Source organism: Sapajus apella, unplaced genomic scaffold (genome assembly GCF_009761245.1).
Source record: "Sapajus apella isolate SASKATOON/1434 unplaced genomic scaffold, GSC_monkey_1.0 scaffold29, whole genome shotgun sequence".
NCBI lineage: Eukaryota > Metazoa > Chordata > Mammalia > Primates > Cebidae > Sapajus > Sapajus apella.
This window is the reverse complement of record NW_022436969.1, coordinates 7,915,174-7,929,071: the sequence shown is the minus strand read 5'-3', so window position 1 is coordinate 7,929,071 and position 13,898 is coordinate 7,915,174. Positions and strand designations below refer to the sequence as shown.

General features: G+C 41.7%; 1 protein-coding gene across 3 annotated transcripts in view; it reads left to right on the top strand.

The window, feature by feature from the left end:
• Positions 1–13,898, top strand: part of LAMA3 (laminin subunit alpha 3) — a 262,162-nt gene that overhangs the window by 46,643 nt on the left and 201,621 nt on the right. For all 3 annotated transcript variants that reach the window (XM_032293185.1, XM_032293183.1, XM_032293184.1), the window contains exons 3-6: positions 7,104–7,221; positions 8,552–8,670; positions 10,014–10,184; positions 13,042–13,133. In XM_032293185.1, coding sequence (XP_032149076.1) covers positions 7,104–7,221; positions 8,552–8,670; positions 10,014–10,184; positions 13,042–13,133 — 500 coding nt within the window. The remainder of the gene's footprint in view (positions 1–7,103; positions 7,222–8,551; positions 8,671–10,013; positions 10,185–13,041; positions 13,134–13,898) is intronic.

Below are 13,898 nucleotides of genomic sequence, written 5' to 3'. Positions count from 1 at the left end.
CTCAATTAAAAAAAAGTCTATAAAATTGGCTCAGTTGTAGAGACGTTTATAATTTAGTTATTAAAAATAAATGTTTCAAAGTGTCTCTCCCAGGTTACTTACTAATTACAAACGTACAAAAGGTAACTTATGATGGGGAAACATGATGGACATCCTTTTAAGCAAGTGATGAAACTCAGCATTATCAGTAATAGGACAGCTTGGCTTCACGTGCCTTGGCTTCACGTGCCTCTTAGTGACATCATAAGAAGGAAGTGCCACCCAGCTAGTGATTTAGCCAAGAATGCCCCACATGACAGCACTTCAGGAGGCTGAGGTGGGCAGATCACTTGAGGTCAGGAGTTTGAGACCACACTGGCCAACATGGAGAAACCCCATCTCTACTAAAAATACAAAAATTACCTGGGCATGGTGGTGCATGCCTATAATCCCAGCTACTTGGGAGGCTGAGGCATGAGAATCACTTGAACCCAGTAGGTAGAAGTTGCAGTGAGCCGAGATCGTGCCATTACACTTCAGCCTGGGCAACAGAGCAAAACTCCCACTCAAAACAAACAAACAAACAAAAGAGAATGCTCCACCTGAGACAAATAATGAGAAAATAAGCAGACACATTCTGACCATGGGACGTTCTCTGACTCTGTGACCGATTCATGATGGAACATTAAGACTTAAAACCATCTGTGGGACATTTTGGACTCTTCAAATGTCAGTGTCAGGAAGGAGATAACACGTTGGGGGACTGCTGTAGAATAAAGGGGACAAAAGAGACTGACGACTCACTGCCATGTGTAATCCTTGATTAAACCCTGAAATGGAAAAATAATAAAATGGGCATTATTGAGAGAATCAGGGAAATTTGAACATGGACAATATATTAAATACAATTTTGTATATATGCTAAAATTTCTTATGCATGAAAATGCTGAATTTATGTAGAAGAAATATCCATGTTTCTTGGAAGATAACATGCTGAAGTATTTAGGAGGAAGGTGTTATGATGTCTGTAACTTCCTTTCAAAGAATCAAAAGTGTGTGTGTGTGTGTGTGTGTGTGCACGTGTGTGTAGAACAAAAAAATAGGGCACAGTGTTAACAGTTGGTGAATCTACGTGAAAAGCCTATGAGTATTCATTGCACTGTTCTTTGAGCTTTCCTGTAGGTTTACAAATTATGCAAAATAAAATGTTGGGAGAAGTAAATTATGAAATGCCACTTTGTGGGATAGTATGTTTATTAAATTATAAAGCTATTGACAGCAATTGTGAATGGCAGTTCGTTCTTGATTTGGCTCTCTTTAAGTCTGTTATTGGTGTATAGGAATGCTTGTGATTTTTGCACATTGATTTTGTGTCCTGAGACTTTGCTGAAGTTGCTTATCAGTTTCAGGAGGTTTTGGGCTGAGACGATGGGGTCTTCTAGATATACAATCATGTCGTCTGCAAATAGAGACAGTTTGACTTCCTCCTTTCCTATTTGAATGCCTTTTATTTCTTTTTCTTGCCTGATGGCTCTGGCTAGAACTTCCAGTACTATATTGAATAGGAGTGGTGAGAGAGGGATTCCATTTGACCCAGCAATCCCATTACTGGGTATATATCCAAAGGATTATAAATTGTTCTACTATAAGGACACATGCACATGAATGTTCATTGCAGCACAGTTTACAATAGCAAAGACCTGGAACCAACCCAAATGCCCATTGATAATAGACTGGACAGGGAAAATGTGGCACATGTACACTGTGGAATACTATGCAGCCATAAAAAACGATGAGTTCATGTCCTTTGTAGGGACATGGATGAACCTGGAAACCATCATTCTCAGCAAACTGACACAAGAGCAGAAAATCAAACACCACATGTTCTCACTCATAGGCGGTGTTGAACAATGAGAACACATGGACACAGGGAGGGGAGCATCACACACTGCGGTCAGTTGGGGGAAAATAGGGGAGGGACAGCGGGGGGTGGGGAGTTGGGGAGAGATAACGTGGGGAGAAATGCCAGATATAGGTGAAGGGGAGGAAGGCAGCAAATCACACTGCCACGTGTGTACCTATGCAACAATCTTGCATGTTCTTCACATGTACCCCAAAACCTAAAATGCAATAAAAAAATAAAGCTATTGACAGATTAATCTCACTTTTATTGTAAACTTAGAGTTTTCTGGCACATGGAGTACTATTTAGTTGAGTGGGAAGCTTATTTTGGATGTGACTTTAAGTGTACTTGCGTAGTATTTTACACTTTCACAATCCCATCTGTTAGTTTCATTTCAATTCAACAACATGTATTAAGCCCCTATTCTGAGGATACAGGAGTGATTAAGACACAAAGATGGCACAGCCTAGTGGGAATGACAGATGAAAACAAGCATGTACCACAGGGCATGACAGGTGCTCTTTTAGAAGGAGAATATCAAATTCAAATGAAGTAGATATTATTATTCTTCATTTTCTTAAGAAATATCTTTTGTGAACATTTTATGAGCCAATAAATGAAATCTCAGAGTAATTAATACTTGTAGTCACATAGCCAGTGGGTTACAGGGCAGAGATTCCCTCCCAGGGGATCTGACTCTACTACAACTTAGCTTAGACACTAGGGTAGGACCACGTCAGGGTTCAGCTCCATCTCTGTGTTTGCCAACTGGTACCTGCCTGTTGAACTCAATAGTAGCTACACAGCTTTACTATCCATCCATCCACCCATCCATCATCCAACCATCCACCCACCCACTCACTTATTCATTTATGGCATGTATTGAACACCGATTACATGCAGTCAATCCAGGAAGGCCCTGAAGTGAATAGAGGACAGGCTGTACCAAGCTGTAGTTTCAGAGGCTTCAGAGCATGCAGCACTGCGGTGAGAAACAAGGATCAGAGGAAGCCCTCTTGTCTTCCGTACTCACCTTGAAGTCTTTTGAAGTTGAAGTGCCTCACACTCCCCCTTTTTATGATCATTATCTGCTTAATGAAAACATTATTTAAAAGACTATTTTGTTTTTCTACCTAAACAATCACCCAATACACTTCAAGCTATCTTTCACTTATTACAAAAGCATGTGGAGAGATTACAACTCAGTCCCTCTCCATCGTTTCCCACCTTATCTCTGACCCCCAAATATTATTTCTTTGAAAACACACAAACTTTGCTTTTCTACCTACCGTGGCTCCATAGCTTTCTAGTCTTGCAGAGGGTCCTCATTTATATCAGTAAATCTCTAGCATCACTCATGTGTGCTTTGAAATATTTTCAGTGGCCAAAGAGTACTGAGAGTAAAAAAGGAATGTAACAGGAGTGATTCAACAAGCACGTAAATTAAAATTCCCAAGCAGTAGAGAATAAATCCCTACATGTTGGCTTAACATGCACGAACCGGGCTGTGAACATACTTAGGAGGCCACTCACTCTGCCTCACTGTGACATTTTGAATCTGCAAGTGTCAGAGCAGATTTGCCGCAGAGCTGGAGACCTTGGCAAGATTCCAGAGCATGTTACACAGCAGGGGTGGTGATAAATAACACAGATAGTCTCTTGGTGCAATGGGATCCGAACCAAAGAGATGCACCCTACCGCTATTCAGAGCACATAAACATACGTGGGGGAACCTCAGAAATAATTCCTAAAACAAAAATGGGAGGGAAACATTTAAAAGTGGCATGTTCCAACTAATTAGTGCTGGAAGATGAGTTGGTGCCATCAGTGGACTTATTAAATTAGGCCTGGGTGGCAGGATCCTCTAAGGCAGAGGGGCACGTCGGTTGTTGCTAGAGTTGGGATTTTTAAGTATCATAATGCTTCAAAGGGATCACACATTACCTAGAAACAAGATGACACTAAACCACTAAACCAAGAGAGGCTCCCTTCTGAGCCACTGAAGCTACTTTGTTCATATGGCTTTGTAGTAGCAGAAAGTACAACTTTAGAAAACCAGTGCTCTCAATGAACACTTGAGATACACCACAACATAGCTCCCCACCCCCAGGCTCTCTAGAATAGAATTTTAGCATATTGGGAAATAATAATGTTTGGAACTTCTCTGACGATTTCTTTCCCCCAAGATGTAACAGGTCAAATATTCAGTACCTATTAGGTCCTGTGACATTCCAAATGCTCAGTGAGTGGAATACATTTAGGCTCAGTGCTTTTATACCTGCAAGGTGTGGGCTTGTTACTTAATTTCTCGAAGCCAAACGTTCCTCATCTTTAAAGTGGGGTTAATAAAACTGTGCTGCTTATTGTGAGGTCTAAATGAGAGAATGTTTGTCAAGTGCTTAACACGGCACATGGAAAGACAGTATTCATGATATCATGACCTATTCGATCAATAGTTTTTTTAGAGGGCTGTGTATGCCAGGATTGTGGGAGTTTGGTGGAAGGGATTAAGAATGCTTTGAACAATTACTGTATTCAAAAATGTCTCATTTGTAGTCTACCAAACTCACATAATAAACAGTGGTCTTATTTTGATGTGGTCTGAGAGAGATGTGCAAAGAGTTTTTAGCAAATTATATTTGCTCTGATTTTCCAAACAGGAATTTTTGGATTTCCTATGAATTCCTTCACTACATCATGGGATGTGTCTTTCAGAAATTGTTACACCTACCTTTACAGTATTGCTTTATGGTTTTCAGAGTACCTTATAATTCCTAATTAGCTTTTCTTTATGAGGCTGAATCCATTTTTCCACATGTTGGTAGATAACTTGGGGGTGTTAATCTGACACCAAATAAGCACTTTTTTCAAGATCAAAGAGCAAATGTTTGATAGGGACAGAACTGGCTGAGCTTAGGGTTTCCAGTAATCAGTGTGAACAATTCTTCCTTCCTCAGAGATAAGCAAAGGAGCTTCTTTGAGCAAAGGGTAAATCTCTGTGACTGAGAGGAGTGGTGGTTCTCAAAGTATGAATGAGAACCTGTGAGAGTCCCTAAGACATTTTGGGAGGCCAACAAGGCCAGGGGTCCTCCTTCCTCCATTACAGATCTATGTAAGGGCAGATCTGCTTCAAATACTTCAGCCAAACCACATACCACATCAGAGTGAAGGGAGAAGCAGGTGTGGGGATCCAGCTTGCTCCTATTAAGCCCAACACTTAATGAGCTTCACAAAAATGTAAAGCAATGCGACTGCTCTCACTAAAAATTGCATGTTTTAGAAAATATAGTAATTTAATAAAAATATGTATTTATGCTAACATGTAAAGGGTTTATTATTTTAAATGAATTAATAGTACCTATCTTAAAGTTATTTTAACTTTTATTTTTAATATGGTGCATAGCAATAGATAGAACTCACACAAACAAAGGCTTTTTTGGGTCTTCAATAATTTTTTTTTTTTTTTTTTTTTGAGGCAGAGCCTCGCTCTGTCACCCAGTTTGGAGTGTAGTGGAGCAGTCGTGGCCTCAGCTCACTGCAACCTCCACCTCCCAGGTTCAAGCAATTCTCCTGCCTCAGCTTCTCAAGTAGCTGGGACTACAGGCACACGTGACTATGCCCAGCTAACTTTTGTATATTTAGTAGAGACGGGGTTTCACCATGTTGGTCAGGCTGGTCTCAATCTCCTGACCTTGTGATCTGCCCACCTCGGCCTCCCATGGTGCTGGGATTACAGGTGTGAGCCACTGTGCCCGGCCAATAATTTTTAAAAGTATAAAGGGGTCCTGAGATCAAAAAATTTGAGCCCCATTCTCCTAGACATTTGGGCTTCTATTTAGGGGTTTGGAATGTTTCCGTTAGCTGACAGTTCTCAGACTTAAAGACAAAAACGAAAAACTTACCATACTACTGTTTGTGAAAAACATTAAGATGAAACTCCCTTTTTTTTTTTTTCTGGGAAAGAAAAAGATCCCACGGGGTCTGAGTACTCCCTTCTCCCCAACTAGAGGAGCCTGTAGTTCAAAGGGCACTATTGGGCTAGCGGGAACTACTCCTCAGACAGTCACCATGAAATCTGTTACCTGGGAGTCAGAGAGCCTGGAGGTGGATGGGGATAATCCTCGCTCATTAACACGTGAACATAGATTCGCATAACACTGTGTTCATTGTCATACCAGGCTCTTTGGGAAATAGAACCTCAGGGTTCAAAATTCAAGCCAGATTAAGTTTTGGGGAAAGAATGGGAATAAACTGCAAATGCTCCTGGGGTCCACAACGGAGGCACCATGGAGCTGAAGAGTGGGAGGCGAAGAAAGCAGGACCGAAGCCCCACGTCATCTCTTCCATAATTTTACATCATCCTGGCATGGACAAAAGAGTGCTGAGGGTGAATGAGAAAGCCGATGAGGAAGAACAATCAGGAAAAGATGAGGCCAGAGGAGATCCACAGGGAAGGAGTGCTGCCGCTCCACCTGACAGCTGCTGAGTTTCAGTTCTGCCAGCTGTGATCTCTCCAAAACCTGGAACCAGGGGTTAGGACACTGCTGGGAAACACTATGGACTGTACTCTTGGTTCTTGGCCCTGGGAAGGTTTAGCACATGATGGCTATTGCTTGCCATCAGATTTTTCTGAATGCATCGACTTGAAGATGCACTGTCGACTGGTTGAAACGGAATGGCATATTGGTTAAGGTGTGACAAAGATGATGATCAATGTGTATATTTGGTGGAGAAAGATGATAATTTTTGTTTTGAATTTGATCAGCTTGAGAGGCTGCAGCTGGGTAGAGATGCCCAATAGACAGAAATCAATATCTTTCCCAGCACTTTGGGAGGCTGAAGTAGGTGGATCATGAGGTCAGGAGTTCGAGACCAGCCTGGCCAATATGGTGAAACACCGTCTCTACTAAAAATACAAAAATTAGCCGGGCGTGGTGGCGTGCATCTGTAATCCCAGCTACTCAGGAGGCTGAGAGAGGAGAATTGCTTGAACCCAGGAGGCAGAGGCTGCAGTGAGCTGAGATTGTGCCACTGTACTCCAGCCTGGGAGACAGAATGAGACTGTCTCAAAAAAATAAATAAATAAAATAAAATAAATCAGTATCCAGATCTTGGGCAAAGGGTTGTGTGGGATGTGTTGTCTTGGGAATCAGCATCATATAGAAATGGTAGAAGCTGTGAATCAACGAAATGATTTTAATAACTGCATCTCTTTTATTAGCTCTTCCATGTGGCCTATATTTTAATCAAATTTGCAAATTCTCCTCGCCCTGATCTGTGGGTCTTGGAAAGATCTGTAGACTTTGGAAGCACCTACTCACCATGGCAATATTTTGCTCGTAAGTAATCTTGCCTACCATGTTATGAGTGGCTTTAATTACTTGGAACAGTTCAAGACTATTGATTTAACTTGAAAATTAATCTCGGCCGGGCAAGGTGGCTCACACCTATAATCCCAGCACTTTGGGAGGCAAAGGCTGGTAGATTACCTGAGGTCAGGAGTTTGAGACCAGCCCATGGCAAAACCCTGTCTCTCTATTAAAAATACAAAAATTAGCCAGGCATAGTGGGCCTATTGTCCCAGCTACTTGGGAGGCTGAGGCCGGAGTATTGCTTGAACCCAGGAAGTGGAGGTTGCAGTAAGCCAAGATTGTGCCACTGCACTGCAGCCTGGGTGACACAGTGAGACTCCGTCTCAGAAAGAAAAAAGCAAAGAAAAAAAAATTAATTTCTCAGTAGCACTAGTTAGGGACCAGCCACTTTTAACCTCTAAATTACTCTCAGAACATTGGCTGGGCGTAGTGGCCCACGCCTGTAATCCCAGCACTTTGAGAAGCCAAGGCAGGCAGATCACTTCAGGTCAGGAGTTCAAGACCAGCCTGGCCAACATGGTGAAACCTCGTCTCTACTAAAAATACAAAAATAAGCAGGGTGTGATGGTGTGCACCTGTGGTACCAGCTACTTAGGAGGGGCAAGTGGGAGAATCGCTTGAACCCAGTAGGCGGAGGTTGCAATGAGCTGACATTGTGCCACTGCACTCCAGCCTGGGTGACAGAGTGAGTTACTGTCTCAGAAAAAAAAAAAAAAGAATATCCCAATTTCTCAAGCATATGTTCAATAATTCCAAGGATACCACATGCAGAACTGAAGTAGAAACTCCTTTTATGATAACAGTTCTTGGTGCTATTTGGGAGTACTTATAACTGGACCATAGCTCCAATCTTTTTCCTTTTATGCAGAATTAGAAACTAAGTTCTATCCTTATAGATTCTGTGCTGTGATTTACTTACTTTGACTCTGTTATCTTCTGTAATGAAGAATGTCAGGGTTTCTGAACCCTATGATGAATGGAGGTGGACAAGAATTTTGCTTATACAGGCATTGGGTTTTCCACTAGGTTTCCTTAGAAGATAAACTTGCCTAAGTGGGAGCGCGGAGTTAGCACTGCACCTCCAAGCATTGCCACTGAAAGTCCAATTGGCCTGAAATGGCTTGGTATTTTCTTTCATGAATTAAAAACTCCATTCTCAGCTTTTCTCTAAAAGTTTTAAATGCCTTGCTGTTCTTTCTTTCTTTGTGTATTTCTTAAGGAAACATAAGGCTTCTTAAGAGATTTGTAACAAAATGATAACATTTTATTTTATAATATTAACATATTTTCCTTCTAGACTCTAAAGTAGACTGTTTAGAAGAATTTGGGCGGGAGGCAAATATGGCTGTCACCCGAGATGACGATGTACTTTGTGTTACTGAATACTCCCGTATTGTACCTTTGGAAAATGGTGAGGTAAGTAGATTTGGAAGACTGGGAGAGACTCAGAAATGAACATGAGGCTATCCAATTTTTTCATAAATGTGAAATTTGCACTTTCAAGGACATCTAACATAGATCAAGATATCAAAATGGAAACAGGGCTTGGGACCGAACAGTAAAGGAATCACATTGAAGGCTCCCAGAATGAACTGGGTTGGAAATTCTGCGGGGGGATTTCAGTTATCCCCAGAAAGTCAGAATTCTTGATTCAAGGCGCACAGGTCTTGAACTGTCCTCTCTGGTGATGTATTTAGAAAGTGGGCTGCTGGTAACAGAAATGATGACCCTTACCCTTCACCCATGATACCATGATCCCTAGTAAGAGTGAGGAGAGGAGGGGCAGGTGGCAGCAGGTAGGTTTTCTCTATATGTTCTTTTCCCTCATCTGACGACCAGATGTAGGGGATCCAGAAGAGGACTCTGAGGTCCTACAGAATGGCTGCACCTCTAGATAGAAAGAGCCTGCTTCCCTGAATGACTGTGTGGAGCCGATCCTACCTGATCCTTGATCCCTTTTGGTACAATGGACAGAATCTGTTGGAGAGAAAAAATTGCTGTCCCTATGGGGTTGCATTCGGCCCTTGTAAAGTTAGCTTGGCTATTGTTAGGGGGAGACAGGCAAACAAAGGTTAAACAATCAGAGAAGATTTCCAAGGAAATTGTGAGGCCATAATGAATATGAGCTCAGTTTCAAATAAACTTCCATCAAAGGTGTCAGCCTCCCTCTCTTTAAGTAGAGGGATCATACTTGAGCATCTGTATGCAGTATCTTCTGGCAACTCATGAGTGGTTCATATTTCCAATGGCTGAACTTGGACTTCGTCACTTTGAGCCTTAAAACAAAATGGAGGGTTTATATAGATTTTTTTTTTTAGCCCCACTAGTGTCAAACTTTAGAGATTTCCTGTTTTCAACCTCATGTATATTTTTGAATTACTTTAGCTTTGTTTATTTGATGCAGCTTAACAAAGTTGTATCCTTATATTTACAGATTTTAACAGTATGTTTTCAACATTTTATAGTATTACAGTCCCACAACTACACTGATAGAACAAAGGCTTTGAAAATGAAATGACAACATCTCCCAAGAGCCCAGCTTTCAAAGATATATTGCCGGAACTCGGAACCAGGAAGTGGGAGGGAAGATGGGACTACCAATGATGTTTTTAGACGTAAACCAGACCCAAAACCCCCTACTAACATGGAGTGGCTCAAAGAAACCAAGTGCTTTGGGGGGGAGTTATTTTTGTTTACTTGCTGCTAAATTTTGATAAAAGGAACTTTTTCCCCCTTTTATATGTGTGTGGTCATTTTAGGTTGTGGTGTCCCTGATAAACGGTCGTCCAGGTGCCAAAAATTTTACCTTCTCTCACACCCTGAGGGAGTTTACCAAGGCAACAAATATCCGCTTGCGTTTTCTTCGGACTAACACCCTTCTTGGACACCTCATCTCCAAAGCACAGAGAGATCCAACTGTCACTCGGCGGGTGAGTAGTCAGAGCATTTGTTTTGTGACTTTATGTATTCATGTTTTTGGCTTATCAAATTAATTGCCTTGATCTCTTTTAAGTAACGTTTATAGTCAGTAATGATGTAGGTGTGGGGGTTGTTCTTGTCTGAAATACTAGATACAATTAAAAGTTTATGTCTAATGGCTTATAAAAATGCCTGTGTGAAGAAAAATCATTATATCCAAAGACAATGAAAAACAAATGATTATAGTCAGCCTGGTATTAGTCTGGATGGGAAAATTAATACTACAGCCAACAATCCCCAAATCTCAGTGGCTTAACAACATTTCTTGCTCCTATTACAGTTCAACATGGGTTAGCAGGTGGGATTGGCTCCACACAGTCATTCAGGGAAGCAGGTTCTTTCTATCTAGAGGTGCAGCCATTCTGTAGGACCTCAGAGTTCTGCTCTGGATCCCCTAATTCTTGGTCATCAGATGAGGGAAGAGAGAGTATAGAGAAAAAATCCACCTGCTTCTCATCAGAGGTTACTTCCATGGGCAAGAGCTGGTCATATTATAACCTCACTTAGATGCAAGTGGTGGGTGATGTCATCTAGCTGAAATGGGGGACACATAGGTACCGGTGAGCACTAGTACCCTCTACTTTGTTGGAAGTCCACCATGAACATCTCACACTCTCGGGTGTCAGGGCAGTACACTGGTCTCCTTGGCACATACGTTGAGCTCACTCTTCTTCCACCCTCTGATCCGCCAGTGCCTTCCATTGGCCAAACCAAACAAGAAGCCAAAGAGAAAGACAGGCCATTGGTTGTAGCCATAAAGTTCAGCTGCAGGGCACAGGACAGGGTGGAGAAGGTGGAGAGCAGACCTGGAAGGGTGGATGGAAGATGCCTAGTGCACCTTATAGAGCTTGGCATTTTATACAGGTAACATCAGAGAGCTGGGAACGGAAGGGAGGGGAAAACGTAAGCGTTGCCATAGTTCTGAGCATTTTTCACAAAGGCAGGCACCTTGGGTGTAGGTGGCCCATCTTTTGTATTTTCTGCTCTCCTCAGCTCCCTCTGAGCTTCTGTATAGTGGGGACTGTGTTGAATCTGAGGATGGAGGTTTACAAGGGAGAGCTGGACTTTCTCATAAACTATAGCTGGGCTGTATTTCCATTCTTCCATATGCCCTGCAGCACTGCCACAATGTATCTTACCAATTTTTTTTTCTTGAATTGTCCTTTTGGGGGTTGCAAGATTTACAGTCATATATATCTATGTAGATTACTTTTCACTTAGATGAATACAGGCCTCTCCATTAAGTAATTTTTTTTTTTTTTTTTTTTTTTTAGACAGAGCCTCACTCTGTCACCCAGGCTGGAGTACAGTGGTATGATCTTGGCTCACTGCAACCTCCACCTCCCTGGTTCAAGCAATTCCCCTGCCTCAGCCTCCCAAATAGCTGAGATTACAAGCACATGCCCCATGCCTAGCTAATTTTTTTGTATTTTTAGTAGAGATGGGGTTTCACCATGTTGGCCAGACTGGTCTCGAACTCCTGATCTCAGGCAATCCATCTGCCTCAGCCTCCCAAAGTGCTGGGATTATAGAAGTAATTTTTTTTTATGGAGTGCACCACGTACATAATCTTAACACCCCAAGTTTAGGTTGTTTCTTTCATGGAGGAATATGATACCAGCTACCTTAGGACACAGATCCTATGTGCTGCTGGGTGAAGGCTGACTGGGGGCTTCTTTTGCTGCTGCTGCCCTTAACACACGTGGAGAGGAACTTCTACAGTGGCCAGCAGGAAAGCCCCTGAATGTTAATTTGTCACAAAAAGCCATGGTAATACTGACTTTATCTGCATTAACAAGGGGAGCTGTTAATGGCTTTAGACTAAGTTAGATTTCCAGGAAGTATTGACACTTTCACAGGTTTTAATTAGGGAACCAAGCCAGAACCCCAACATTAAATCATAGGGCTCCTAAAGGTGACCACACTCAGCGACAACAACAACAATAAAGATACAAAAACCCTCTTGTCCTCGTGAATTCAAAGACTTCTTGCTACAGACATTCTTCTCACTAGCAGCATGGCCTCAATGAGAAAGGTTGTTCTAGAGGCCTCACATTCCTCGCAAATCCTGGGCAGTCTCCTGCCAAGTCTGAGAAGAAAGGGAGCTGGCAGGGGGAGCTGCCTATTGTCACTGCAGAGGCCTCCAATGTATGAGAGAGGGGCTTGTCAATGAGAGAGTCTACCCATATTTGTGGCCGGGTTTAGGGGCCGATCCTCAGCTGGACCTGAGCTGGCTGTGTCTGGCATTTCTGGAGCTTGAAACTTTGACTAGCCTTTGTGACCCTGTGCTAGGAAGGTTTCCACAAATACTGGTGGCCTCTCTAGTCTCAGAGATGTATTGGATCCATCTCTGTAAATATTATCTCTCCTCCTGGAACCTGGGGTAGTATTTTGCACATAGCAGGTACAACATTTTTGGTATAAAAATTGAGTTTTGATAAATATTTTCAACATATAAAATTCATGTGTATAGAACATAATGTAAAAATTATTTTAATTTACATAAGAAGTAAACTTGGAAGTTCTTAATCCCTTTTTTATAGGCTATAAAGTATGATTCTTTTCTAAGGCAATTTCCCTTCATGAACTTCAAGCATTTGATTTTCTTAAATCCACAAATTCAGCAGTATGTTATCAAATTTGATTGAGGAATGCATTTGTTTTATGAGACATGTGACATCCCAATGTAGGGCTCAAGAATCCAGAATTTTAAAAGGGAAGCAGAGTCAACAGATGTGGGTTAAAGACTAGTAAGAGAAAGTTGTCACTGTTCAGTGAAACTTGCGTGTTCTGTGTTCTGTTGTGCAGTATTATTACAGCATAAAGGACATCAGCATTGGTGGGCGGTGTGTTTGCAATGGCCATGCTGAAGTGTGCAATGCAAACAATCCTGAAAAACTGTAAGTACACTGTGCAGATTATTTTCAGCCTTACTATGAATAAGTCTAATTATTTCAGTGGATGTTTGCATATCATTAAATGTTCCTAGGTTCCTGCCCTCAATAGGAATGATTCAGGATCAATGAATAGGTGGTGGGGTGTGCCTCCTCTCCACCAGCTCTCCACTGTCTTCCACAAAACCCCTGTGAGCCCTGGCAGACATGGCTACTCAATTACAGCACTCTGGGTAATCTGTGTCCCAGTCACCAAATCATCCCCAAGACGTACCTCAGGCAACCAATTGATTAGAGCTAGCAAGAGAAATAAAACTTGTCCTTCTTGGTTTAATGGGATCAGGATACACATTTCAAACCCTTGTTTTTTTAATTTTGGTAAAATACACATCAAATTGACTATTGTAACCACTTTAAAGTGACAGTTCAGTGGTGGTAACTACATTCACATTGTTGTCCAACCAATCTCCAGAAGTCTTCATTTTGCAAAACTGAAATTCTATACCCATTAAACACCTCCTTGTTTCCTCCTACCCCCAGCCCCTGGCAACCATCATGATGACCCTAGTTACCTCATATAAGTGGAATCATACAGTATTTGTCCTTTTGCAATAAATACTGGCTTATTAAATTTGCCATCACTTATTTAATTTAGCATAATGTCCTCAAGGCTCATCCATATTGAGCATGTTTCAGAATTTTCTTCCTGTTCAGGGCTGAACAGTATTTCCTTGTATATATGTATACGCTACATTCTGTTTATCCATTCAT